The 27,913-nt window shown below is 38.9% G+C and overlaps 1 protein-coding gene across 3 annotated transcripts in view; it reads left to right on the top strand.

Moving 5' to 3' along the window:
- LOC131434705 (rRNA N6-adenosine-methyltransferase ZCCHC4) overlaps window positions 1–27,913 on the top strand; it is an 87,667-nt gene that overhangs the window by 24,334 nt on the left and 35,420 nt on the right. For all 3 annotated transcript variants that reach the window (XM_058601720.1, XM_058601721.1, XM_058601719.1), the window contains 2 exons: window positions 15,588–15,802; window positions 15,894–16,336. In XM_058601720.1, coding sequence (XP_058457703.1) covers window positions 15,588–15,802; window positions 15,894–16,336 — 658 coding nt within the window. The remainder of the gene's footprint in view (window positions 1–15,587; window positions 15,803–15,893; window positions 16,337–27,913) is intronic.

Genomic DNA, 27,913 nt, shown 5'->3' with positions numbered 1-27,913 from the left:
AAAATGTGAGAGGACTGAGGACCAAAATTGATAATCTGTTTCTGAATTCCATCGATTTCGAATTCGACGTGATTATTTTCACTGAAACCGGACTTGACGATTGCATCAATTCAATTCAGCTAGTTGGTACGCCTTATAATGTGTTCCGGTGTGATCACTGTCCCCGCAACAGTTGCAAATCTCGGTTTGATGGTATTCTTGTCGCAATGGCTCAAAAGTATGCCAGTACGATGAATCTGATAAACGGGCGAAATATTGAGCAAGTCTCCGTCTCAGAGAGAAAATTAAAGTTAAAAATATTAAAATATGTGCAGTTTATATACCGCCTGATCGTAGTCAGGATGTACACGTCATCAATGAACATATTGCGGCATTACATGAACTGTTTGATAATTGCTCGCCTAATGGTTCAGTGATCGTGTGTGGTGACTATAACCAACCTCGTATTAGATGGGAGAGGAACAATGTTGACGCTATATACAGCAACGCTCAATTGTCACCTGCTAGCCACACGCTGCTCGACGGTTTCGAATTTTTAGGCCTAGAGCAAAAAAAATTTGGACACAATCTACTCGGTCGCACTCTTGATCTTGTTTTCTACCCATCTGATGGTGAAGCTAGGATCGACCGCAACTGTGCCCCGCTGCTTCCCGTTGATACCCATCATCCACCGCTTTCAATTTATCTGCCTGCCAGTATTGTTAGCATTTAACGGCCATCCACTGATGATAGCAACACTGCATGCCCATTGAACTTTCGTTTGCTGGACTTCTCTGCACTTTCTGATCACTTGAGTAATATTGATTGGGCTTTTTTTCTAAATAACTATTGTAAGAGAAAAAAAACGAACTTTGCTACACAGTATCCATCAACTATGATTCACAGTTATATGAATAGCAGTTTGTGTAGACTTCCTGTATATGTTTTTAGAGCTACGAAAAATAAACGCATTAAATTTTGTTCTTCCTTCACGAACGGTACGTTCGAGATTATTGAGCTGAGAAAATTCCCGATCGTAGATAATTGTAAGTAACGAGCTTACAATTTTATCAGAAGTGGGATACGATCTCGAGCAATACGTTTAAATTGTCTGACGAAGAGGAATTCCACGGATTCGAGGACGAAGACAACGCATGCGATGGGCAGGAATTAATAAATTTGATGAGAAGATTACTGTCAGTTCGGAACGTTGCTGCAATGCACAATAATCAGGAGGAGCGATGCGAAAGGCATCTTCATCCAGATGAAGTCAACAAGCTGCTCCCAACATTTTCCAGCGGAAAGGATGTAAAAACATTGTGTACTAATGTTAACCATTTTAAAAATCTTTATAATTGGACGGACCAAACTACGCTTCTGTATGCTTCTTGTCGTTTGGAAGGCAGCCAAAGAATGGTATCGTAGTTCGCAAACCGAAATCGCAAATTGGACGCAGTTTCAGCAAAAAATTCAGGTGGCTTTCCCAGACTCCAAAAATGAGGCGGAGGTTCATTTGACGTTGTCCAATCTTGTGAAATCGAAAGATGAAAGTTACGAACATTTTGTTTTTCGAGTGGAAGCTTTGGCGGCACGCGTTCAGATGAGTAAGATAGCGAGAGTGACATACATCGTTAGAGGATTATCGCTGGACCCAATTTATGACCAGATATGTGCAAACCATTTCAACGACAGCCTCGAACTACTCAACCACATTCGTAAATGCGAGGCAAACAACAACATGAGACGCAAACGTCAACCATCGGTGACTAGTTTCCACAAAGTTTCTCAAAAACCATCTGATGCCGATATGCAAGGGACCACAGGGGATGTTCCTCAACAACGTAAATGCTTTAACTGTGGCAAGCTCGGTCATTTGTAAATTATTTGTTCTCAACCACAACGATTCATACGGTGCAACAAATGTCAGCGAGTCGGACATGATGGAGAACATTGTCATCAGCTGCCAAGTCAAGTGCGCAATCCTCGCACTCAGGACCAGCGGATTCAGAATCAGTTTCAACAGCGGAACGTGCATCTTGCAGAAACAGAGAACAAACTATCAAATAGTTTCGAAATTGACGAAAGCGGTAGGTTCTCAGCAGGTATTAAAAAACAGTCTGATGTGGATTTGCTACTCGATACTGGAGGCGAGATGAGTCTCTTAAAAAACCGATTTGTTCCAGAAGGAACGATTTTACAACCTGTGAACAAAAACAGTTTGAGTATTGTTGGATTGAATAATGTACCAGTTTCGGTAGAGGGTTTTGTCGTGAATACGACTTACTTTACTATGGGGCGCCTTTTCAAAATTAACCATATGGAAGAATGGGCAGAACTTAATCGTGAATATCTCGACTTGTATTAATGGTAGCAACATAATTCTTTCACCATTTCACCAAAAATATGATCAGGAATTCAGGATAATATTTTGAACAGTGTGCGATAACCACGTGGTTAAAACCTCAAACGCTCAGGTCGCATCTCTCATTCGCTTGCTGGCCATCGAGGCGAGAACCAGCAGCGACTTAAACTGGAGTCTGTTATTGGATCTAAATTTAGGTCTTGAACTCAGGGTCCAGTTCTCTATTCCAGACTTCTATTCGGTTCTTCTTAAAACCATAACAATACTCCTAAAGAATTATGCGGAATTTACTTTACTGTACCTCTATACAACCCATTTTTGTCGTGAATACGACTTACTTTACTATGGGGTGCCTTTTCAAAATTTACCCTCTGAGAGAGTGATAAGTTTTTGATCGTGAATATCTATTGTTGTATCTAATGAATCAACATAATTCTTGCGACATGCCGACATGGAAATATGATCACAATTTTATGATAAAATTTTCAGTTTTGTGACATAGTCTCAAATAATTCAAAATTAAACTTTTCTGAAATGTTTGGTATAAACGAGTATCAAAAAGGATAATTCATAAGGCGCGTTTGCCTTTCTCGTATTTTTAAAGCTCATAGCTCAGTGATCTGTTAAAGGATTTATATAATCTAACTACCAATAGAATCGAAATTTTTCAATTTAAACGTGTATAGCAAAAGCATTGAAGTATTTCAATAGTACACTATTGAAAAACCTGTCTCATTTGCTCCATGTCAACACCATGTCAGAACGCGTTCTAAGGAAGAGAACAAAATATCTGCTGCTGTACAACAAATCGTCCGGGAAAAATGTTCCGAAAAGTGGTGAATATCGCAGTGAGTTCCTCAATTTGGTCCTTGTGAATGCTAGAAACGAATCCCTACAGCATATTGATAGTTTCTTTCAATAAATTATGCAAATCCGAAATGAAATAATCGACATTAAAATTCTGAATGCGGCTATTTTTATAGCCGTTAGGACCGCCCATTAGTGAGAAAGCTACAAACGAAATCACATAAAAGGAAATCTCTTAACAAAAATTCAATCAGTTTGGATTCAATCGCCACTGCGAGCAGATGTGTTTTGTGTCGTCTGCACGCTTTCGACAAGAGCGATTACGTCACAGCTGCCAGTCATTAGCATTGGAAAAAAAACAACGGTGGAGAGCATTGCACAATATCAGCCGTTCTAATGGCTCTAAAATTTTTCTAAAGAACTATTAGGATTTGTTGTTCGCAAATCGTAGGGAAATATCCTCAGTTTACGGCAAATCAAGAACAGTTTGCTTAGATTTGTGCACTTTTCGCTGTGTGAAATTCACAGTAATCGAGATCAAGTGAAGCCTTTTTTTGCAAAAAATGTTTTAGAGTTTAATGTCGTAGAGAATTACGCAATTTGACCTTTCTGAATGCTAGAAACGAGTCACTTCAGCATATTGATAGTTTTTTTCAATAAATTATGCAAATCCGAAATGAAATAATAGACATTAAAATTCTGAATGCGGCTATTTTTATAGCCCTTAGGACCGCCCATTAGTGAGAAAGCTACAAACGAAATCACATAAAAGGAAATCTCTTAACAAAGATTCAATCAGTTTGGATTCAATCGCCACTGCGAGCAGATGTGTTTTGTGTCGTCTGCACGCTTTCGACAAGAGCGATTACGTCACAGCTGCCAGTCATTAGCATTGGGAAAAAAACAACGGTGGAGAGCATTGCACAATATCAGCCGTTCTAATGGCTCTAAAATTTTTCTAAAGAACTATTAGGATTTGTTGTTCGCAAATCGTAGGGAAATATCCTCAGTTTACGGCAAATCAAGAACAGTTTGCTTAGATTTGTGCACTTTTCGCTGTGTGAAATTCACAGTAATCGAGATCAAGTGAAGCCTTTTTCTGCAAAAAATGTTTTAGAGTTTAATGTCGTAGTGAATTACGCAATTTGACCTTTCTGAATGCTAGAAACGAGTCCCTTCAGCATATTGATAGTTTCTTTCAATAAATTATGCAAATCCGAAATGAAATAATCGACATTAAAATTCTGAATGCAGCTATTTTTATAGCCGTTAGGACCGCCCATTAGTGAGAAAGCTACAAACGAAATCACATAAAAGGAAATCTCTTAACAAAAATTCAATCAGTTTGGATTCAATCGCCACTGCGAGCAGATGTGTTTTGTGTCGTCTGCACAGCTAGTTTCGCTTTCGACAAGAGCGATTACGTCACAGCTGCCAGTCATTAGCATTGGGAAAAAACAACTGTGGAGAGCATTACACAATATCAGCCGTTCTAATGGCTCTAAAATTTTTCTAAAGAACTATTAGGATTTGTTGTTCGCAAATCGTAGGGAAATATCCTCAGATTACTGCAAATCAAGAACAGTTTGCTTAGATTTGTGCACTTTTCGCTGTGTGAAATTCACAGTAATCGAGATCAAGTGAAGCTTTCTTTGTTTTTGCGAAAAATGTGAAAAAGGGGAATGCGTGCATAATTCATACAATTGATATTCGGAAGTGTTAAGGAACATGTCAGTTGTTTTCGTATTCACGACATCCAGTTATGTCTCTGACATTACCCACCCGCCTTTTTTCAAAACTACCATTCATTGCACATCATCTAACTATGAGGTGGATTTCTTGGTAGTACCGGAGAGTACTATGAAAATTAATGGACTAGTGGGTCGAAAGTTCTTGAAAAGTAACAAAATCAACAGAATTATTGTACATCCATTGGATATAGAAGATCCTACAACGAAAAATTATGACTCAGTTGATGTCAGAAGTCTATGGACGAACTGATAGCGATGGTGACCTAGTCTCTCATACTTTGAATGAAGTGAATCTTGACATTGGGGACGATGGATCGACACTTTCCACGACGAAGGTTATCTCCGATTTATTCCAAACCGAGTATGTTTCACGAGCGCGTCCATCTGCTCCAAAAATAAAGCATTCGTTTGGAGTGAAGTTAAAGGAAGATAAAGTATATCATGCCGCGCCGCAGCGATTATCTGTTTTCGAACGTAAGGAAGTAGATAAAATAATTAATGAGCTCTTAGATTCGGGTGTAATTCAAGAAAGCAATTCTCCTTATTCAAGTAAGGTGGTGTTGACCAGAAAACAAAATGGGTCGTATCGACTTTGCGTAAATTTTCGTGCCTTGAACAAATTAGTTGAACGAGATCACTATCCAATTCCGGTAATCGAGGATCAAATAATGAAGTTGGGAAATAAGCGATATTTTATATCTCTCGATTTAAAGAACGGATTTCACCATGTAGAAATTAATGAATCATCCCGTAAATATTTTTCATTTGTTGTCGAAAATGGACAGTACGAATATACTCGCATGCCATTTGGGTATTGCAATGCCCCCGAAATATTCGTAAGGTATATAAACAAGATGCTTTCTGATTTAATCAAATCGGGGCATGTGATCGTTTTCTTCGATGTCCTTAAAATTTACTCGCCTACTGCGGAGACTCAGTTACATACCGATGCATCGTCATACGGGTTCGGTGGAATCCTTATGCAGAAAACAAAGGAGGACAAATATTTCCACCCTGTAATGTATTTCAGTAAAAGAGCATCACCGTCTGAGCAAAAACTACATTCTTTCGAACTAGAAACTTTAGCTATAGTGTACAGCTTGAAACGTTTCAGGAACTACTTGTTCGGTCTTCATCTCCAAATCGTAACGGATTGTAGCGCTCTTCAGCTAACACTGAATAAGAAAGATTTGAACCCCAAAATCTCGAGGTGGGCCTTATTCATTGAACAATTCGATTATGAGATTATACATCGTGCTGGTGATAAAATGCAACATGTAGATGCGTTATCGCGTGCGCATGTTTATACACTCGAAGATAAACGAGGTGCGTTCGGAATAAACGAAAGTGCTTTGTATGTGAACCAATTGCAAGACGGGAATATCCAAAAGATAAAGCGCGACGTGGAGGATGGTAAGAACGATGGCTACAGGATTATAGATCAAATCGTGTATAAAATTAAAGGAAAGAAAAATCTTTTGTACGTGCCTCAAGTAATGGAGACGTCAATGATGTTCAAGTATCACAACGAATTAGCACATTTCGGTGTGGACAAGGTAGCTGATATGATAACGCGTAACTTTTACATACCTAACTTAGCAGAAAAGCTCAGAAAACACGTCAGCGAGTGTATTGCATGTATCAGCTATAATCCGAAGTACCGAAAAACCGATGGTTACTTGAACCTTTATGAAAAGCCCGATAAACCGTTCCAAACCATTCACATCGATCACTTGGGTCCTTTGGAGAAAACTAAGGGAAATAATCTACATATATTAGCAGTTTGTGACGGTTGTACAAAATTCCTAAAACTGTACGCAGTGAAAACAACAACGACGAAAGATGTAATGAAGTGTCTCAAATCATATTTCTTTTCATACTCGGTTCCAAAGGTTGTGGTATCCGATCGTGGCTCAGCATTCACTTCCAAAGAATTTGAATCGTTCTCACACGATCACGGATTTTATCATGTCCAAGTAGCCACAGGGTGCCCAAAGGCTAACGGACAAATAGAAAGGTATAATCGAACCTTAATTCGGCTATTGACAAAAATTCAGTTGGAGATTAATTTGCAATTGGACAATATTCTGTACAAAGCCGAATATCTGTTGAATAACACCTATAGTCGTTCTATAGCCGTATCCATCAACTATAATTCACAGTAATATGAATAGCAGTTTGTGTAGACTTCCTGTATATGTTTGTAGAGCTACGAAAAATAAACGCATTATATTTTGTTCTTCACGAACGGTACGTCCGAGTTTATTGAGCTGAGAAAATTCCCGATCGTAGATAATTGTAAGTAACGAGCTTACACTATTTATTGGAATATGAGTTAAAATTAAAATATTAAGATTTAAATTGGATGTTCAGCCACAAGTGGTGACTTTTCAGCCCTATTATATATATGATTTGGTTATTACCATGAGGACATTATTTGCTTCCGCAATTCTGAGATTTTTGTGTAGGGAAAATTCTAAACCTACTTGTATTGTGTAATGGGGAAAAGGAACTTATATACTAACTTACTAACTAATACAGAGAGCGAATCGATTCAATTGATGATTGCATCGATTTTTGTCGGAAATATTGATTAGGCTTTATTGTTCGCAACAGGTGACGTAGATGATATGGCTGAAGTTTTTTGCGGAGAAATCAATCATTGGCTTCAAAGTAACTTACCACGCGTCAGACCGCCTGTCTCTCCAACTTGGAGCACGTCAAAACTGAGTAAACTGAAACGCTTGCGGAATTCATATCAACGTAAGCTTAAGCGTCATCGATGTTTAGCAACCGCCATTAATTTCCACCGTTCTGTCAATGCATATCGTACACTGAATTCCACTTTGTATAAATCGTACATACTTAAAGTGCAGACAAATCTCCAACGTAATCCTCGTAGTTTTTGGCGTTTTGTTAACTCAAAGAGAAAATGTTCATCTATTCCAACCAATGTATTTCTTGACAATGCAATTGCTACTACTGCTTCTGAGTCATGTGCGTTGTTTGCAAAATTTTTCACTGGTGTTTTTTCGAGCAACTCTACATCATTAACTTTTCGTTTGAGTGTTCGAACAGAATGATTTTACAAGGATAATTTTTTTAATATTACCATTTAATTCTGTTATAAGTATATCACGTCACTATACAAATTCACTATGTATCTCACAACACTATAAATCATGTATAATGAACGTCACATCACATATACGTATTTCGAATACAATTTATATTCATCTTCAGTGTATTAGCGGTTAATAATTAAAATTAATAAATAACTTAAAAAAAACCGCTAATACACTGAAGATGAATATAAATTGTATTCGAAATACGTATATGTGATGTGACGTTCATTATACATGATTTATAGTGTTGTGAGATACATAGTGAATTTGTATAGTGACGTGATATACGTATAACAGAATTAAATGGCAGTATTAAAAAATTTATCCTTGTAAACTCTACATCGCCTAGCGAAGCGAATATTGCAGCTGAAAGTGTTCCATCTGATTTGTTTGATTTGGACATTTTCACCGTTACACCTCACATGATCTAACAAGCGGCTAAAAAACTAAAGCGCTCTTCTTCACCTGGTCCGGATGGAATACCCGCCGTTGTTTTGTGTCGCTGCATAGCTGGACCACTAAGTGTTATTTTCAACCGATCGTTAGAGCAAATTATCGAGGAATAACCAGCCTCTCAGCCTCATCGAAATTATTCGAGATAATTGTGAGTGGTGCTAGTTTAGATCGTGCAAAGGACTACATTTAATTTGATCAACATGGATTTATGCCTGGTATATTAGTTACAACGAATTTGTTGACCTTAACGTCTAATTGAATTTCTAGTATGGAGACAAAAGCACAAATGGATGTTATCTACACCGATCTAAAAGCAGCGCTTGACAAGATTGATCATCGAATGCTGTTGTGTAAATTATCTCGACTTGATTTATCATCGCAACTCGTGTCTTGGCTGAAATCATATCTTTCCGATAGAAAACTGCTTGTAAAAATAAATAACGTTGCGTCGTCCGAATTCTCGAAAAATTAGATGTTTCGCAAGGTAGCAACTTGGGACCCTTGCTATTTGTAGTTTTTTCAACGATGTTGCATTACTCCGCCATCTGGTTGTAGATTAATCTACGGATCTGGTTGTAGATTAATCTACGCAGATGATTTGAAACAACTGATTGGTGTACAACTGGATGCCAAATTGACGTTCGATGTCCAACGGTCGCTAGTTATTTCGAAAGCTTCCCGTCAGCTGGGATTCATCTCTAAAATTGCCAAAGACTTCAAAGATCCGCTTTGCTTGAAGGCTTTATATTGCTCATTCGTCCGCCCGATTCTGGAAAATGCTTCAGTAATATGGTGTCCGTATCAAATATCGTGGAGCCTTAGACTTGAACGTGTTCAGAAACGCTTTGTTCGCATGGCATTACGACATTTGCCTTGGAGAGATTCTGTAAACTTGCCACCATACCCGGACAGATGCCAATTATTGGGAATCGATACTTTACAGAGCCGAAGAAAAAATCAACAAGCATGGACCATTGCGAAATTAATAAACGGGGAGAGCGATGCTCCAGAATTGCGTAGCAAAATTAGTTTTCGAGTACAAAGCAAATCATTGCGATATACGGACTCTACTTCAAAACGGATTCCACAGGACTTTATTTGGAAGTAACAAACCAATAACTGCGTGCACACGAGCTTTTACTTCTGTTGAAACAATTTTTGAGTTTGATGAGCCTTCCCGTCGCTTCGCAGACAGACTGAAACGAACTATATTATAAGGACTGTTTTTTTCTATGTGTTAATTTATTTCACTTGACGCATTGTAATTACTTTTGTCGTGAATACGACTTACTTTACTATGGGGTGTCTTTTTAAAATTAGCCATATGGAAGAATGGGCAGAACTTAATCGTGGATATCTCGACTTGTATTAAAGGGAGCAACATAATTCTTTCACCATTTCATAAAAAATATGATCAGGAATTTAGGATAATATTTTGAACCGTGTGAGATAACCACAAACAACTCAAATATTAAGTTTTTTCAAATTTTGAAAACAACGCGGAAAACTCTTTACCTTTGCTTGGCTTTTTCGCGCAAGGGCGACGATTTTGAGGTAGTCAGGCACATATCTTCAGCTGACTGCGTATAAAAGGGGAACCGTGGTCGAAATTCGATCAACATTCGTCATCTAACACTTGATGTGGATAGACGAATAACCTACTACGACTAATTTCGATTTTGTTTTATTTTTTTATTCGCAGTTGTCTACCTACCCAAGCTATGGGTAAAAACCGCCATAGATCCGAGAAGGATCCAAAGGATGCTAAGCGTCTGAAGCCAAGTGATGTACAGGTAAACGACCGTTTGCTGAGTAAAAACCAATATGCTGATCTGCCAGTTGATGTCGAAGAGGAACTGCAGAAGAAGGAAAAAATGCCGCCTTTCTACCTGAAGGGCTTCCCACCAACTCTACGCTCGGATTTCAACACACTGATCAGCAAAGGACTACAGGCAACAATCCGTTTATGTACTGAAGGCTACAAAATAACTGTTCCGGCTTTGAACCACTACAAAGGAGTGGAATGCTATCTGAAGCAGACAAAAGCGGAATACTTCACACACGATATTGCCGCCAACAAACCTATGAAGGTTGTACTTCGAGGACTACCCGACATGATGGAAGCCGAACTAAAGCAGGCACTGTCGGAGGCTGGACTAAAGCCTTTGATGGTATTTAAAATGAAGCGACATAATACGGACAAAAAGTTCACAGATCAACTGTACCTGATTCATCTGGAGAAGGGCTCCATCACCATGAGTCAACTGAAAACGATTAAATCGTTATTTCACATAATCATCGAATGGCAAAAGTATAAACCGGTACATCGGGATGTCACACAGTGCACGAACTGTTTGAACTACGGCCATGGAGCGAGGAATTGTCACTTGAAAAGTCGGTGCGGAAAATGTGCCGAACCACACAATACCAACGATTGCCTACTAGATGACATCGCTGTAAAATGTGTGAACTGTGATGGCGACCATCCATCTACTAGCAAATCGTGTCCCAAACGTGCTGAGTTCACAAAAATTCGACAACAGGCGTCCCGTAAACAATCAACGCGCAAGAATGTTCCACAGAAGGATGAAGTTAATTTCCCACGGCTCCCACCGAAGAGGGATATTCCGAATTTGCCGCCACTTCCTCGCAGCAATCCAAAGACTTCAGCCGCTGGATCTCAAAAAGAATCTTCCCCAAGAATCCCTCCTGGATGGGGCAATAATCAACCACAAGCAAAGGATGACTCGTATGATTTATTCTCTGCAGAACAACTGATCGTCATTTTTGAAACAATGACAACAAAACTACGAAACTGCAGAACGCGGTTAGATCAAATCAACGCCTTAGACAAATTCATCATCGAATATGCAATATAATGAGTTGGTTATAGTAAATTGGAATGCTTGCTCACTCAGGAGCAAAACTGCTGAATTGTCCGACTTTCTTCAAGAGAAGAATGCTGATATTGCTATTTTAACTGAAACTCATCTTAAACCTGAAATTTCTATTTTTATTTCCAATTACAGGATTCACAGGCTCGACAGGGCAACTACCAGAGGAGGGGGAGTTGCCATTTCCATTAAACGATCCATTCAGCACAGGCTTCTGTCAGCCTTTAAATTGCAACTCATAGAACCCATCGGAATTAAGATTACAACGACGATGGGACCCATCATCATCATTGCAGCATACTGCCCCAAACAAACCAATCTTCGAGATGGTACGTGTGCATCATTGAAGCGAGATCTGGCTATGCTCACTCGACGACAGAACAAATTCATCATTGCTGGGGACCTGAACGCACGGCATGAGCTGTGGGGAAACAGAAGACAGAATCGAAACGGATTCGTACTTGCCGAAGATTACGAAGCTGGACAATATAACATCTTCGCTCCGGATCAACCAACGCGACTTTCCAGATCGGGAGTTCATTCCATTTTGGATATATTCATCAGCAACATCGCCATAGATAGCTCTCCGGTTGTTTTCAACGAGCTCTCTTCCGACCACTTTCCAGTAATATTGACGTTGGGATCTTCACCAGAAACAGTGCCTATTCAACCTCGGAGGAACTATTATCGCACCGATTGGGTCCAATTTCAACATATCGCCGACCAACTTATTAATATCGATTTGCCACTTGATTCCCCGATGGAAATCGATGCACCCCTATCTTCCTTCCAGCATTCAATCACAGTCGCTCGTGATAGGACGGTTCCAGTACAACATATGCCGAGTTCCTCTCTTCAAACTACTTATAACAACTTAACTAGGATAATCCAGGAAAGGATATCTGAGCTTCGCAACAGGAACTTCCAGCAAAAGCTTCGAGAAATTCTCCCACATTCAAAGCCCTTCTGGTCCTTAACGAAGGTGCTTAAGAAAAAACCGAAGCCTATTCCTCCTCTGATGTCACCCCAGGACGCAGCTGAAGGAATACCTTTAATCACACTAGTAGAGAAGGCAAATGCGCTAGGCCAGCAGTTTGTGTGTTCTCACAATTTAGGACTTAACATTGTTAGTCCATATGAAAGAGCCGTTGCTGATAGCGTAGCTGAGGTTGACCAATCAGACAGCTTGGTTCCTGAGGAAAGTAGAGTCACTGCGAATGAGCTGATGGCTTTTGTGAAAAAATCCAAAAATATGAAGGCCCCCGGTTTCGACAACACATTCAACATTGAGCTGAAACATTTGAGTATTCGCTCATTTGTCTTCTTAGCTAAAATTTTTAACAGGTGCTGGGAGCTTGGTTACTTCCCTTCAATGTGGAAGTTAGCTAAAGTTATCCCAGTTTTGAAACCGGGGAAAGATCCTTCCTTTTCCAAGAGCTATCGGCCCATCAGCTTACTCTCTGCCCTATCCAAGCTGTTTGAAAAGTCAATACAAAGGCGAATTCTTGCTTTCGCAGATGAACAGGATATATTTCTGGAGGAACAGTTTGGGTTCCGGAAAGGAAGATCCACCATCCACCAACTCACAAGGGTTAACAACGTCATCCAGCAAAACAAATCAGTGTCCAAAACGACTGCCATGGCAATATTGGATATTGAAAAGGCATTCGATAATGTGTGGCACGATGGACTGGTGTTCAAACTGCATCGGTATAATTTTCCCATGTATCTTATTAAAATTATCAAAAATTATCTTGCAGATAGAGCATTCCAGGTTTCTCTGAATAATGCACTTTCAGAAAGATTTACTATTCCTGCTGGTGTACCCCAGGGAAGCATCCTAGGTCCCATTCTATACAACATTTTCACATCAGACATCCCACCTCTTCCAGGTGGTGGTGTTCTGTCACAATTTGCTGATGATACTGCCATTCTTTACAAAGGTCGTGTCATTAATGCTCTGAAGAATAAACTACAGACAGGTCTGGACGCTTTAACGGAATATTTTACAAGCTGGAAAATTGTGATCAATGCAGCAAAAACTCAGGTCATCTTGTTTCCACATTCAAGATCTCCAAAACTTGTTCCATCAGACGAATGCAGAATACGATTCGGTGATGAAGTCATTCAATGGTCCGATGAAGTTATCTATCTAGGACTCACCTTTGACAGACATCTGATATTCAGGTCACATGTTGACAAAATCGTTCAAAAATGCAGCATACTCATTAGGTCTCTGTATCCGCTGATTTATAGAACATCTAAACTATGTCTGAAGAATCAGATGGCTGTCTATAAACAAATCATCTACCCCGCAATTGAATACGCAGTCCCTGTTTGGCGGGGCTGTGCACGAACACACAAACTTAGGCTTCAGCGCATTCAAAGTAAGATCTTAAAGATGATTCTAAATCTACCCCCTTGGACAAGAACTAGTGAAGTACATGAGATGGCCTCACTGGATATACTAGAACAAAAATTCGAACAATACTGCACGAAATTTGAAGAGAGGTGCTCAATCTCTGAAATACAAATAATTCAAAATTTGTACGTATTAGGTTAAGGATAGTTATAAGTAGGTAGACATTTTATAAATAATTAAAATAAATATTATGATTAAACATTAGCATGTAAAACAAGAGTAACTAAAACACCTAATATTAATAACGAATCGTATGAACAACAAAGATGAAAGGCCAAAGGGTCAAAACACTTGTACTGTAAAATGTTGATGTAATACACAAAAATAAGATTAATAAACAGATATTTATGCAAATAAAAAAAATGCGAAATTCGATCATTTCTTCTTGTGCGTTGGATGCAAGCAGACGTCGCGGGACCAGCAGCTTCGGAGAAAGCACCTTCTGCGTGGTTAAAAGCCTCAAACGCTCAGGTCGCAACTCTCATTTGGACTTCAGTCGTCAGGTGGAGCAGTCGGCAATGAAAGCAGACTTTTTGAGTTGTATAAAGCCTCAAACGCTTAGGTCGTGCTTTCATTTGGACTTCAATAGTCGGGAGCAGTGGTCGTCGATAATGAGAGCAGACCTTTAGCGTGGTGCCAAACCTCAAACGCTCAGGTCGTGCTCTCATTTGGACTTCAGTCGTCAGGTGGAGCAGTCGTCAATGAAAGCTGACCTTTTGCGTGGTATAAAGCCTCAAACGCTTAGGTCGTGCTTTCATTTTGGACTTCAATCGTCGGGAGCAGTGGTCGTCAATAATGAGAGCAGACCTTTAGCGTGGTGCCAAACCTCAAACGCTCAGGTCGTGCTCTCATTTGGACTTCAGTCGTCAATGAAAGCAGAACTTCAGTTCTTGGTTCTAAATTTAGTTCTTGAACTCAGGTCCAGTTCCTTACTCTAGAATTCTATTCGGTTCTTTTTAGAACCATAATAATACTCTCAATTATGCGAAATTTTGCTTTACTGTATTCTATACGGCCCATTTTCATTATAAAGAACTATCTAGTTATTTCATTACATTTAATTGCGTTTCAGAATGATTAATGTAACTAATCTGTAATTTAGTCTAGGCGCATCGTTTGAAATTCTAGTAGTGAAAAAGGGGAAAGTTGCACAATTCACCCAATCGATCAACTACCAATTCGAATTCGGAAGTATAAAGAAAGTGTGTCAGTTTTATTCGTATTCACGACATCCAGTTATGTCTCTGACATTACACACCCGTACTTTTTGTTTTGTGTTTGTTGTTTAAAATGTAGTGGTTTTTGCGCCTGTCTGATGATATGATTTATTAAATTCAAATCGTTGTGACTATATTAGAATTATATTAGGATAAGAATTCTATGTGAAACTGAGGCTACAGCGAAGAAAAACTTATGTAAATTGCCTTAAGTAATAAACGTATTTTTGGAAAAAATAATATTGCTTCAGTTTATCAGATCACGTGGTAATGAATCCAAGTTACATTCGTGCAACAGCTTTAGATTTATAAACGACATTTAAATTTCGCTGTTTAATTGGATTAGTTTGAATGTTTAGTTTAGATCCTAAACTTTATAGTTTTCTGCATTCTTGATAACCCTTGTTTCAATTTCTGATTTATTTTCTGATTAGTTGATTAACCTTGATAATTTTCTTTTTCAGTTGTCAAGTATCATTCAAGTCATTTACGTTAATCAAACAACATGAATTTAAACAAAACATTTGATAAAGCTTTAGTAGCTTATATTTAAAAACGGTAATTCTTTTTACAGAAAATTTAATAGTCATTGGGTACAATCAGGAAAAAAATCCCATTTGTGAACACGGACCAACAGTACTTTTCAGACTGCCTAGCATAAACGGGAGTCATTCGAAACAGTTTTTCGCCTGTAGTGCCAGTCGAGATGGGTCGTGCACATTTAGGATCAATCAAGGTTCGAGTAAAAAAAACACACATTCAAATAAGTCGAATGAAAGATACGTGATGGTAAGTTTATAACAGTTACATTCTATGTGAACCAGAAATGATTGCTAGAATTACGTACCACTAAATAATATATGTTTCGTTTCATTTGTAGATTCGTAACACTCCAGTGTCTCGAAAAGTTTTTTGTATTAAATGTCAGGAATTGGTTGTGGAATCGGAAATAAAAAATCATGTAAATCATCCATTTCTCAATAAATTAACGGAAAAAATGTTGAAAGAACCAACACGCATCTTATCACCGTTGAGCGTTGATAAATCCGAAGCGCAATATTTTTTCACTGGCAGTACGCTACTTTGTATATATGGAATCTTCAAACAACTCAAAATAACTAAAGTTGTATGTTTGGGTGCCCCAAGACTACATGAATATTTAGTTACAAAAACAAAGATCGTTTCGTTGTTACTGGATATCGACAACCGATTTCGTTGGTTTTATAACGATACTCGTTTTCTGCAATACAATATGTTCAACAACTACTTCTATGATGGAACATCCGCGCAGAATGTATTGATCCAATTTTTAAAAATTGTTGGGTAAGTCGAAAAATAAGTTTAATTATATGTTTTAACTCACTTAGTGGTATAATGAGTACTTAACAGGAAAAAAGTATTTGTATATAATTCCATACAAGTACTTTTTGCCATTCTCATATTGAAAGGTTATGCAATCACTGTGAAAACCGACTTTTGAACCAAGTCATATACCATTCGACACAGTTCGTCGAGTACTCATGACAAGCCGAGTGAAAAACCGTACAAAGTTGTGCTGAGAGGACTTCCGTTAGTCAGCGAAGAGTCGCTGATGGACACCTTATCAGATCTTTAAAAAACCGACTTTGGCAATTCATCTAATAATACGTCGTGAGGAAAATAAACGCACGTACAGAGATGCATTGTACCACTGCACTTCAAGAGAGGTACGACCACATTGAATCAGCTTAAGGAACTGAAGATCATGCCATCGTGAAATGGGAACCCTACCGCAACAAACGCAGAGATCTAACTCACTGCATGAAATGTCTACACTTCGGGCATGGTGCTCGAAATTGCCACATAATTAGCCGTTGCAACCGCTGCGGATCGAATAATGCTACCAACCAGTGCGCTATGGAAGAAGAATCTACCCCCGCTGTGCAAAGTATGAAACGTGCTGAGCTCTGCGCTCCATGGTTGCAAGACGAATATTGAGCAGATTCATGTGCTCGGTTCATTTATTATCCAGTACGGTGTGTGAAACATAAAAAGTGATGAATTGGAATGCCTGCTCAGTGCGTCCAAAGCAAGTTGAACTATCGGACTTCACACAGCGCTTCGATGTGTGTATCATTGCGGAAACATATTTGTCACCTAAGATGTTCCTCTCAATACCGAACTACTTAATCATTCGGCTGGATCGAACCCACTCTAGTGGCGGTGGTGTTGCGATTGCAGTCAGAAGCGGTGTGAAGTTTGATGTACTTCCTAGCCTTGGTACGAAATTCATCGAGTCGCTAGAAGTTGAATTGGATACGACGATCGGAAAAATAAAATTCATCGCAGCGTACTGCCCTAGACAGTGCTCACCGAACCAATCACAACTAAAAATGAAATTCCAGAAACAATCGAAATGGAGCAGTGCTGAACGATGACCTTCAAATTCAGAGTCCGGACAGTTCAACGTATGTTGCCAGATCAGGGACGTGCTCCATCATCGACCTGTTTATCACCAATCTTGCTGAGAACGTCTCTCATCCTGTCATCATTGAAGACCTCAGTTCCGACCACTATCCTGTTGTGGTGGAAGTTGAGTCCGGCGTTGAAACCCAGCAACGTACTCGGCGTGATTATCATCATGTCAACTAGTCAGCATTCAGCAGCAGTGTGGGCAATATTATTAACTTGATCGCCATCCAGAATCAGCAGAGGACATCGACAGACAGCTAGATGAAGGTGGACGTGCAATCGCTATTGCTTTGGGTCAACATAATGTTAGTTCCCACCGTCTCGGTCAAGACATGGTTCGTCCTCACGAAACTACTGTTCCAGTCATTGTCGAAACTGTTGATAGAATGCCTTCTATATTTGTTGCTAACCACAGAAGAAGAATTGCAAAAATCCATCAAAAGGTCGAAAAAAAAGTATGGGTGTGAAATTTTAGAGTGATGGAGAGTGACGAGTTGAGTTCGAATCTATTCTGAGTCGGTGCTATGCATTTTATATAACTAATCAGCAGAAAATTCTACTATAAACTACAACTGGTTGAAAAATGGGCATAATTCTTTGGGTATACAATTATGGTTCTAAATAACAACATACAGAATTTTATTTTATTTTGGATTTGAATATTACAATAAAAAAACTATCAAAGGACAGTGCCGGATGAATTTCTGGCATTCAAAAGGGCCAAATTATGTAATCCTCTAAGATATTAAACACTGTTTGGATATAAACGACATTAAACACTGTTGCGAATTTGCACTGCAAAAATTGTACAAAGCTAATCAAATCAAATCAAAAGATTTGCACTACATTGATGGGTTTGATTACCGATTTGCAAAGAAGCAACCTTCATAGTTTGTAGATAAAAATTTCGAGCCAGTGCACCGAGTTGATCAAATTGGATTGCACGATTGAGTTTCAAACAATCTTTTTCATTATAATTTATTCTCAAATGAATGTTAAGCTTGACATCTTGAATGAAATACCAGTTTTGATCAATTTTGCACCAACGTTTGATGGAAAATTGCTTACATTTTATGAATGTAGATTTCAATTCCCTAATAAAAAAGTTAGCAAAACTGCTTCAATACATTTGTATTAGATTGCACTACACTGAATAAACAAAACTAAATATTTTCTGTTACAAAAGCAGTTTTCCGGAAAAATAAATAGTTTTACGACAACATTCTATATCCATTGCCTTTCGCGTGTTAAATTAAAGGTTCCTTTTTTGCGGGTTTACTTATAGAAGGTACGTAAATCTTTATATCGCAATAATTTATGCAAGAGGAAATTCATATAGGATAGAGATGGTCGGGTCTCGAGTATTTTACCAGAAATCCGACCCGTACCCATACCCGATGGTTTTTTGGTCGGGTCCGGGTAAAAATTTTTATTTTCTATCGGGTACGGGTCGGGTCGGGTAAAAAATTTACTGCTCAATCGGGTACGGGTAAATTTTTGCCTTTCTCATATAGAAAGGTTATGCAATCACTGTGAAAGCCGACTTTCACACCAAGGCCCGGAAGGCCGAGTGTCATATACCATTCGACTCAGTTCGTCGAGTACGCAAAATGTCTGTGTATGTATGTGCGTATGCGTGTATGTAACGTTTTCTTGCACTAACTTTTCTCGGAGATGGCTGAACCGATTTTCACAAACTTAGATTCAAATGAAAGGTCTTGTGGTCCCATACAAAATTCCTGAATATTATTTGGATCCGACTTCCGGTTCCGGAGTTATGGGGTAAAATGTGCAAAAAATCAAAATATGTGTTCTAACTTTTCTCATAGATGTGGTGACCGATTTTCACAAACTTAGGTTCAAATGAAAGGTCCTGTGGTCCCAAACGTAATTTCTGAATTTCATCCGGATCCGGAAATATAGGGTAAAGTGTGTTAAAAATTGTATAGCATCACTGAAAAGAGCGAAAAACCGGAAAAAGTTTTCTAAATCGACCTCAATTCTTTTCCAATTGATAGTTTTTATCAGTAGACGGTCAAACAAACCGATTTCGGTTATTCTTTTAAGAATCGAAGAAAATTATTTTGAAGAATACCACAGTATTATATATGATAGTATGATTGATATGAGAAAGGCATCATTACACCACTAGGTGGATCTTCGAGAAAAGTTAGTGCACTTATTTTCACAATTTTTTGCACATTTTACCCCATAATTCCGAAACCGGAAGTCGCATCCAAATAATATTCAGGAATTTTGTATGGGACCACAAGACCTTTCATTTGAATCTAAGTTTGTGAAAATCGGTTCAGCCATCTCCGAGAAAAGTTAGTGCAAAAAACGTTACGTACACACATACGCACAGACATTTTGCGTACTCGACGAACTGAGTCGAATGGTATATGACACTCGGCCCTCCGGGCCTCGGTTCAAAAGTCTACATATGAGAAAGGCAAAAAAGCGATCAATCATAGTTACGTGAAAAGTTATGTGAATATTTTCCACCCTACTTTTTTATAACATATTTAATAAAACACACTGGGCCGTATGAATAAAATGTAGTAAAGTCTGTTGTTTGTAGTATCTTCTCAAAAACAAAGTCCACAGAGTATTACGCGGTTTGGTATAAATAAAAAACAAGTTCGAACATATAGTTAATGCTACTTCCGAATTTAAGCATTTACTGCATACCGACACAGAGCCCGAAAACCTAGCATAAGCATGCACAAAGCAAGAAACGTACCTACAACTGTAACTTTATCAGCAAACACACGAGTAGCAACCTCTAGAGCTACCTACCGAAAACTTGTAGTAAATACTACATTTTGTAGCATGTTTTGACAGGAACTTGATCGACACGTAGCATTTACTACCGAAATTCAAGCATGCTATGTTTTATTCATACGGCCCACTGCCTTAGCTCTAAGATGTTGCGGTCAGACCCTACTTTTCACGTAAATTTTAATGGACTGCCATTTTAAAGCTGTTTAATGCGCAATCCAGTAAAAATTATTTGTTTCATATATAAAATGTAGTGTAGTACTCATATCACATATTGGTTGGAGATTTTCAAAATTTTCATATAAATCAACTATAAAAACATGAACATTTATTTCAGAAAATCTGCATAGAAGTTCTTCTTATTCTTCACTTCTGGGTGGTGTCACCTCACTTGACATGACATCGATTGATGGAACAGCAAGTTGAGCTATGTTGCCAGTTAATTTTCGTTTCTTTTCACTGGACTACAAGTGAAAATCTCGATACGTGGCAACGTGGAGTCGCAAAAGTACGGGTGAAAATTTTTTCTCGCGAAATACTCAAATTTTCACCGTTTTCACTCGTTGAGGGTTCCACCGGGTATTTATGTTCGCATAACATTCATTTTCGTCATGTATAATATCCAATTTGACATTTGGAACCATTTTACGTGATTTTTCAAGTGATTCGAATGTGAATTTTTATTTGTGTGTCAAGATAATGAGCACGCTCATTTGTGGTTCTAAAGAATCGAATCAAAAGTCGCACTGTTCCGTAAAAACCATACCTACCCAAAATTGAATACAACGGGTAATACGACAATTTATGTAAACTTGCTTCTCGAAAAATTGGAGTAGATATTATTTCCTTTTGTTGACATTTGTAAATGAGTATAAAGAACCAAAGACATTGGAAATCTATTCATGCTTCACAGTGTATTTATATGATTAAATGTAAACAAGCATTTTAATGTATTTTACTTACCAACTAAAGCCAGATACGGCTCGCTATCTAAAACACTTTTCCATCCTGAATTTTCGGAAAATTTTCACTACTCATTCGAGTCGGTACAGGTAATTTTTAATCGGGCCCGGGTAATTTTTTTTGCGGATCACTCGGGTACGGGTCGGGTTCGGGTATAAGAATTTCTATACCCGACCATCTCTAATATAGGAATGTGTTTGTTGCTAAACAAATGTGTCAGTGGAAGTAAGCTGAAACTGAAATAATTTTTCTCGAGCAGTTTTAAGGAAAAGGGAAGAGTTTTAGATTAAGATTTTCGCTTTTCCTGAAGTGCAATTTTAAGCAGTATGAACCGATTGGTTTATTTTTCAACCATATGGAAGATATATTGAGTAAAATCAGGAAAAGAAGCGCCGGAATTTTTTTTACGCACACTTGCAAAAAGTCTTGCTCCGTAATTAACCTCCACATATACTCAATACACATGTTTCGATTGCTATGGATATATGCGATTGCCGCGCGATCGTGTCGTTTGGGTATGTCATGAATTAACTTGTCTGAACATGCTATCCTCGTTCCGTAATACTGTTTTTACTGACTGATGCAATATGTTGAAATAGGCTACTGTGAGTAACGTAAAAACTTCACTAATTTACTATCTGTACTAGCTAAGGTATAGCGAATTATGTTTTTGGAAGATCTTTTGATATGTTTTCGGCCTGATCTTGATCTATGATAAAACTTACCCCCTTACTTACTGAGCTTGATGCTACCATCAAGTTGATCGCGCGGGTAGTAAACCAAAAGGTTGTGTTTGCGGAATGAAAAACTTTAGCTCTAAGATTTCCGTTACAAAGGATTAACATTTTACGTATTTTTCGTAATAGATTTCTTTCGTTCAGCTGTTTACATAATATGATTATATGAACTCGGTTTCTCTAACCTTACGATGCTCTAGCGTGTGCTTCCGTTCCAGTCCCAGTTCCGCCTTCTAGTCGCTATTGTCTGTACCTTATGTGTGGGTTGATCGAACGGTTGCTAGTCTCGGACTCTGGGTACCCTGTAGGTTTCTTTCATAATAGCTCGTTCTTCTCTTCTTTCTCTTCATAACAAAACATCTCGGTGAATATCCTCCGATTTATCGACCATAGTTTAAGATTTGATCGCTGTCTCGTTTGAGTTTTGGGTGTCATCGAAATTACTTCATTATTCCGCACAATATATTGAGGCATCTAACGTATCTTAAAAAATGTTTAATCTGATGTCGTGGTTGTAAACTCCGTAATATTTTATGTCGTGTTAGATTTAACAATAAACATTGGATTTTATATGCTTGATCATAGCATTCAATTGATCTTTGATGATGCCCACTGAGCAAAACATAGGGTAGCGCCTTGTATTGTTGTGGCACTCCCGGCACAGATCATTTTTAACAGTGTCGACTGCGCTTACTTCCTTCTTGTCTTATTGCGTGTAAAACATGGTATAGCATTTTGGACTGTTGTGGCGCACCCGAGCAAGTCATTTTTAACAGTGTCGCCTGCGTTTACTTCATTTCGTTATCATGGTGTTCAATACAGAATATACCTTTTTCCGATTTACCAGCTCTTGTGTTCATACTTCCGACATCTTGATGGGTCCATGGTTCCCTTTGTCTTCAACTTGCCACCGCATTCGACCACACCCTCGCGTTCTCTTAGGTAGCTCTGTTATGCTACCGAAATCCTTCTTTCTTGCATGACCGCGAAAAATACGTTGGATGCACACGTTGACCAGGACTCTGATTTCTTCTAGAAATAATCTCCTAATAAAATTGCATGCGCATAGTTTGTAGCTAACATTAAATTGTTATCTTTTCTACAATGTATTGTTTCCACCACGTTTATATACAAATCAATTTTCATAAGCGATTGTAGGATCGCGTTTTTGCCTTTCTCTATAGAAAGGTATTAAAATTGCTGGAAAACCCGACTTTCGAACGGAGCCTCGGAGACCCATAGTGTTATATACCATTCGATTCAGTTCGACGAGATCAGAAAATGTCTGTGTGTGAATGTGTGTGCACTTTTCGAAGATATTTTTACCGCTCAAATTTCTCAGAGATGGCTGAATTCAACAAACTTAGACTCGTTTGATAGCTACTGTCTTTCCATTGATCAAGTTCGAAGATCAAATAGCTGTGACTTTTGGTTCCGGAGTTATGATGGTATAAGTGACGTAACTGACAAAACGCGTTGTGTTTTTACCGCGCAAAATTCTCGGAGATGGCTCAACCGATTTTAACAAACTCGTTTGAAGGCTACTATCGGACCATTGATCAAGTTCGAAGACCAAATGGCTGTGACTTTTGGTTCCGGAGATATAATGGAATTAGTGACGTAACCGACAAAATGTGTTGTTTTTTTACCGCGCATGTTTCTCGGAGATGGCTTAACCGATTTTAACAAGTCTAGGCTCGCTTGAAAGCTATTATTAGGCCATTGATCAAGTTCGAAGATCAAATGACTGTAACTTCTGGTTCCGGAGATATAATGGAATAAGTGACGTAACCGACAAAATGTGTTTTTTTTTACCGCGCATGTTTCTCGGAGATGGCTTAACCAATTTTAACAAGTCTAGGCCCGTTAGTAAGCTATTGTTAGGTCATTGATCAAGTTTGAAGATCAAATGGCTGTGACTATATATATTGATATATATACATATAAATATTGATATTTTCTCTAAGTCCCAAAAAGTCGATTTTTTCAAAACATTTTTTTCGAGATGACACTACATCTCAACGTTTCATGCAATTTTAAGACTTTTGGCATCTAAATCGATTTCGGAAATTTCATGTACTCCCCCCTATGGTGGTTTTTCAAGATCTATGAAAATTCCACTAAGTGGACTAAGAAGGGTTTTTGATGTGGAACACATCTTTATTAGGGGTGCAAATCAGAAACTCAAGAAAAACTACACGTAGAAATGTGGTCAGGTTTTAAACACTTACAGCTCAGTCTGTTTTTTATCAATTATTAATATTATTTCATCATTTGATAGGAGATATTTCTACGTATTGATTTGAATGTTCATAGCCATGTATTTTGAATTGTATATCATTGAAATGTTGATTAATAGCTAGCAGTGTCTTATTTTGTCTGCAAAAAATCTCCAGCATACCGGATTTCCCTGCCATAGTCGACGATTTTGAATGAGTAAGCGATGTATCAAAGAGAGAGCATCGCTCTGATTGGTCAATCGATGCAAAAGCGAAGCTGTTGGAAGCACGCGAATCTATAAATAGAAGCGAAATTAAAGCTAACGTTTCCATTCGTCATCTAACACTCGATGTGGATAGACGAATAACCTACTACGACTAATAATTAGAGATCAACTGTACGTGATTCATCTGGAGAAGGGCTCCATCACCATGAGTCAACTGAAAACGATTAAATCGTTATTTCACATAATCATCGAATGGCAAATGTATAAACCGGTACATCGGGATGTCACACAGTGCACAAATTGTTTGAACTACGGCCATGGAGCGAGGAATTGCCACATGAAAAGTCGGTGCGGGAAATGTGCCGAATCACACAATACCAACGATTGCTTACTAGATGACATCGCTGTAAAATGTGTGAACTGTGATGGCGACCATCCATCTACTAGCAAATCGTGTCCCAAACGTACTGAGTTCACAAAAATTCGACAACAGGCGTCCCGTAAACAATCAACGCGCAAGAATGTTCCACAGAAGGATGAAATTAATTACCCACGGCTCCCACCGAAGAGGGATATTCCGAATTTGCCGCCACTTCCTCGCAGCAACCCAAAAGATTCAACCGCTGGATCACAAAAAGAATCTTCTTCAAAAATCCCTCCTAGATGGGGCAATAATCAACCACAAGCAAAGGATGACTCTGGTGATTTATTCTCTGCTGAACAACTGATCGTCATTTTTGAAACAATGACAACAAAACTACGAAACTGCAGAACGCGGTTGGATCAAATCAACGCCTCAGGCAAATTCATCATCGAATATGCAATATAATGAGTTGGTTATAGTAAATTGGAATGCTTGCTCACTCAGGAGCAAAACTGCTGAGTTATCCGACTTTCTTCAAGAGAAGAATGCCGATATTGCTCTTCTAACTGAAACTCATCTTAAACCTGAAATTTCTATTTTTATTTCCAATTACAGGATTCACAGGCTCGACAGGACAACTACCAGAGGAGAAGGAGTTGCCATTGCCATTAAACGATCCATTCAACACAGGCTTCTGTCAGCCTTTAAATTGCAACTTATAGAAGCCATCGGAATTGAGATTACAACGACGATGGGACCCATCATCATCATTGCAGCGTACTGCCCCAAACAAACAAATCTTCGAAATGGTACGTGTGCATCATTGAAGCGAGATCTGGCTATGCTCACTCGACGACAGAACAAATTCATCATTGCTGGGGACCTGAACGCACGGCATGAGCTGTGGGGAAACAAAAGACAGAATCGAAACGGATTCGTACTTGCCGAAGATTACGAAGCTGGACAGTACAACATCCTCGCTCCGGATCAACCAACGCGACTTTCCAGATCGGGAGTTCATTCCATTTTGGATATATTTATCAGCAACATCGCCATAGACAGCTCTCCGGTTGTCTTCAACGAGCTATCTTCCGACCACTTTCCAGTAATATTGACGTTGGGATCTTCACCAGAAACAGTGCCTATTCAACCTCGGAGGAACTATTATCGCACCGATTGGGCCCAATTTCAACAAATCGCCGACCAACATATTAATATCGATCTGCCACTTGATTACCCGATGGAAATCGATGCGGCCCTATCTTCCTTCCAGCATTCAATCACAGTCGCTCGTGATAGGACGGTTCCAGTACAACATATGCCGAGTTCCTCTCTTCAAATCGACAGTGTCACCAAGAAACTCATCCGACTTCGAAATATCTACCGGAGGCAGTATCAACGAACTGGCATCCTAGATAAGAAGATTTCTTATAACAACTTAACTAGGATAATCCAGGAAAGGATATCTGAGCTTCGCAACAGGAACTTCCAGGAAAAGCTTCGAGAAATTCTCCCACATTCAAAGCCCTTCTGGTCCTTAACGAAGGTGCTTAAGAAAAAACCGAAGCCTATTCCTCCTCTGATGTCACCGCAGGACGCAGCTGAAGGAATACTTTTAATCACACCAGTAGAGAAGGCAAATGCGCTAGGCAAGCAGTTTGTGTGTTCTCACAATTTAGGACTCAACATTGTTAGTCCACATGAAAGAGCCGTAGCTGATAGCGTAGCTGAGGTTGACCAATCAGACAGCTTAGTTCCTGAGGAAAGTAGAGTCACTGCGAATGAGCTGATGGCTATTGCGAAAAAATCCAAAAATATGAAGGCCCCCGGTTTCGACAACACATTCAACATTGAGCTGAAACATTTGAGTATTCGCTCATTTGTCTTCTTAGCTAAAATTTTTAACAGGTGCTGGGAGCTTGGTTACTTCCCTTCAATGTGGAAGTTAGCTAAAGTTATCCCAGTTTTGAAACCGGGGAAAGATCCTTCCTTTTCCAAGAGCTATCGGCCCATCAGCTTACTCTCTGCACTATCCAAGCTGTTTGAAAAGTCAATACAAAGGCGAATTCTTGCTTTCGCAGATGAACAGGATATATTACTGGAAGAACAGTTTGGGTTCCGGAAAGGAAGATCCACCATCCACCAACTCACAAGGGTTAACAACGTCATCCAGCAAAACAAATCAGTGTCCAAAACGACTGCCATGGCAATATTGGATATTGAAAAGGCATTCGATAATGTGTGGCACGATGGCCTGGTGTTTAAACTGCATAGGTATAATTTTCCCATGTATATTATTAAAATTATCAAAAATTATCTTGCAGATAGAGCATTCCAGGTTTCTCTGAATAATGCACTTTCAGAAAGATTTACTATTCCTGCTGGTGTACCCCAGGGAAGTATCCTAGGTCCCATTCTATACAACATTTTTACATCAGATATCCCACCTCTTCCGGGACGTGGTGTTCTGTCACAATTTGCTGATGATACTGCCATTCTTTACAAAGGTCGTGTCATTAATGCTCTGAAGAATAAACTACAGACAGGTCTGGACGCTTTAACGGAATATTTTACCAGCTGGAAAATTGTGATCAATGCAGCAAAAACTCAGGTCATCTTGTTTCCACATTCAAGATCTCCAAAACTTGTTCAATCAGACGAATGCCGAATACGATTCGGTGATGAGGTCATCCAATGGTGCGACGAAGTTATCTATCTAGGACTCACCTTTGACAGACATCTGATATTCAGGTCACATTTTGACAAAATCGTTCAAAAATGCAGCATACTCATTAGGTCTCTGTATCCGCTGATTTGTAGAACATCTAAACTGTGCCTGAAGAATCAGATGGCTGTCTATAAACAAATCATCTACCCCGCAATTGAATACGCAGTCCCTGTTTGGCGGCGCTGCGCACGAACGCACAAACTTAGGCTTCAGCGCATTCAAAGTAAGATCTTAAAGATGATTCTAAATCTACCCCCTTGGACAAGGACTAGTGAAGTACATGAGATGGCCTCCCTGGATATACTAGAACAAAAATTCGAACAATACTGCACGATATTTGAAGAGAGGTGCTCAATCTCTGAAATACAAATAATTCAAAATTTGTACGTATTAGGTTAGGGATAGTTTTAAGTAGGTAGATATTTTATAA

The sequence above is a fragment of the Malaya genurostris genome, chromosome 3, assembly GCF_030247185.1.
Source record: "Malaya genurostris strain Urasoe2022 chromosome 3, Malgen_1.1, whole genome shotgun sequence".
In the NCBI taxonomy this organism is placed as follows: Eukaryota; Metazoa; Arthropoda; class Insecta; order Diptera; family Culicidae; genus Malaya; species Malaya genurostris.
This window is presented reverse-complemented; position numbering and strand designations above follow the sequence as displayed.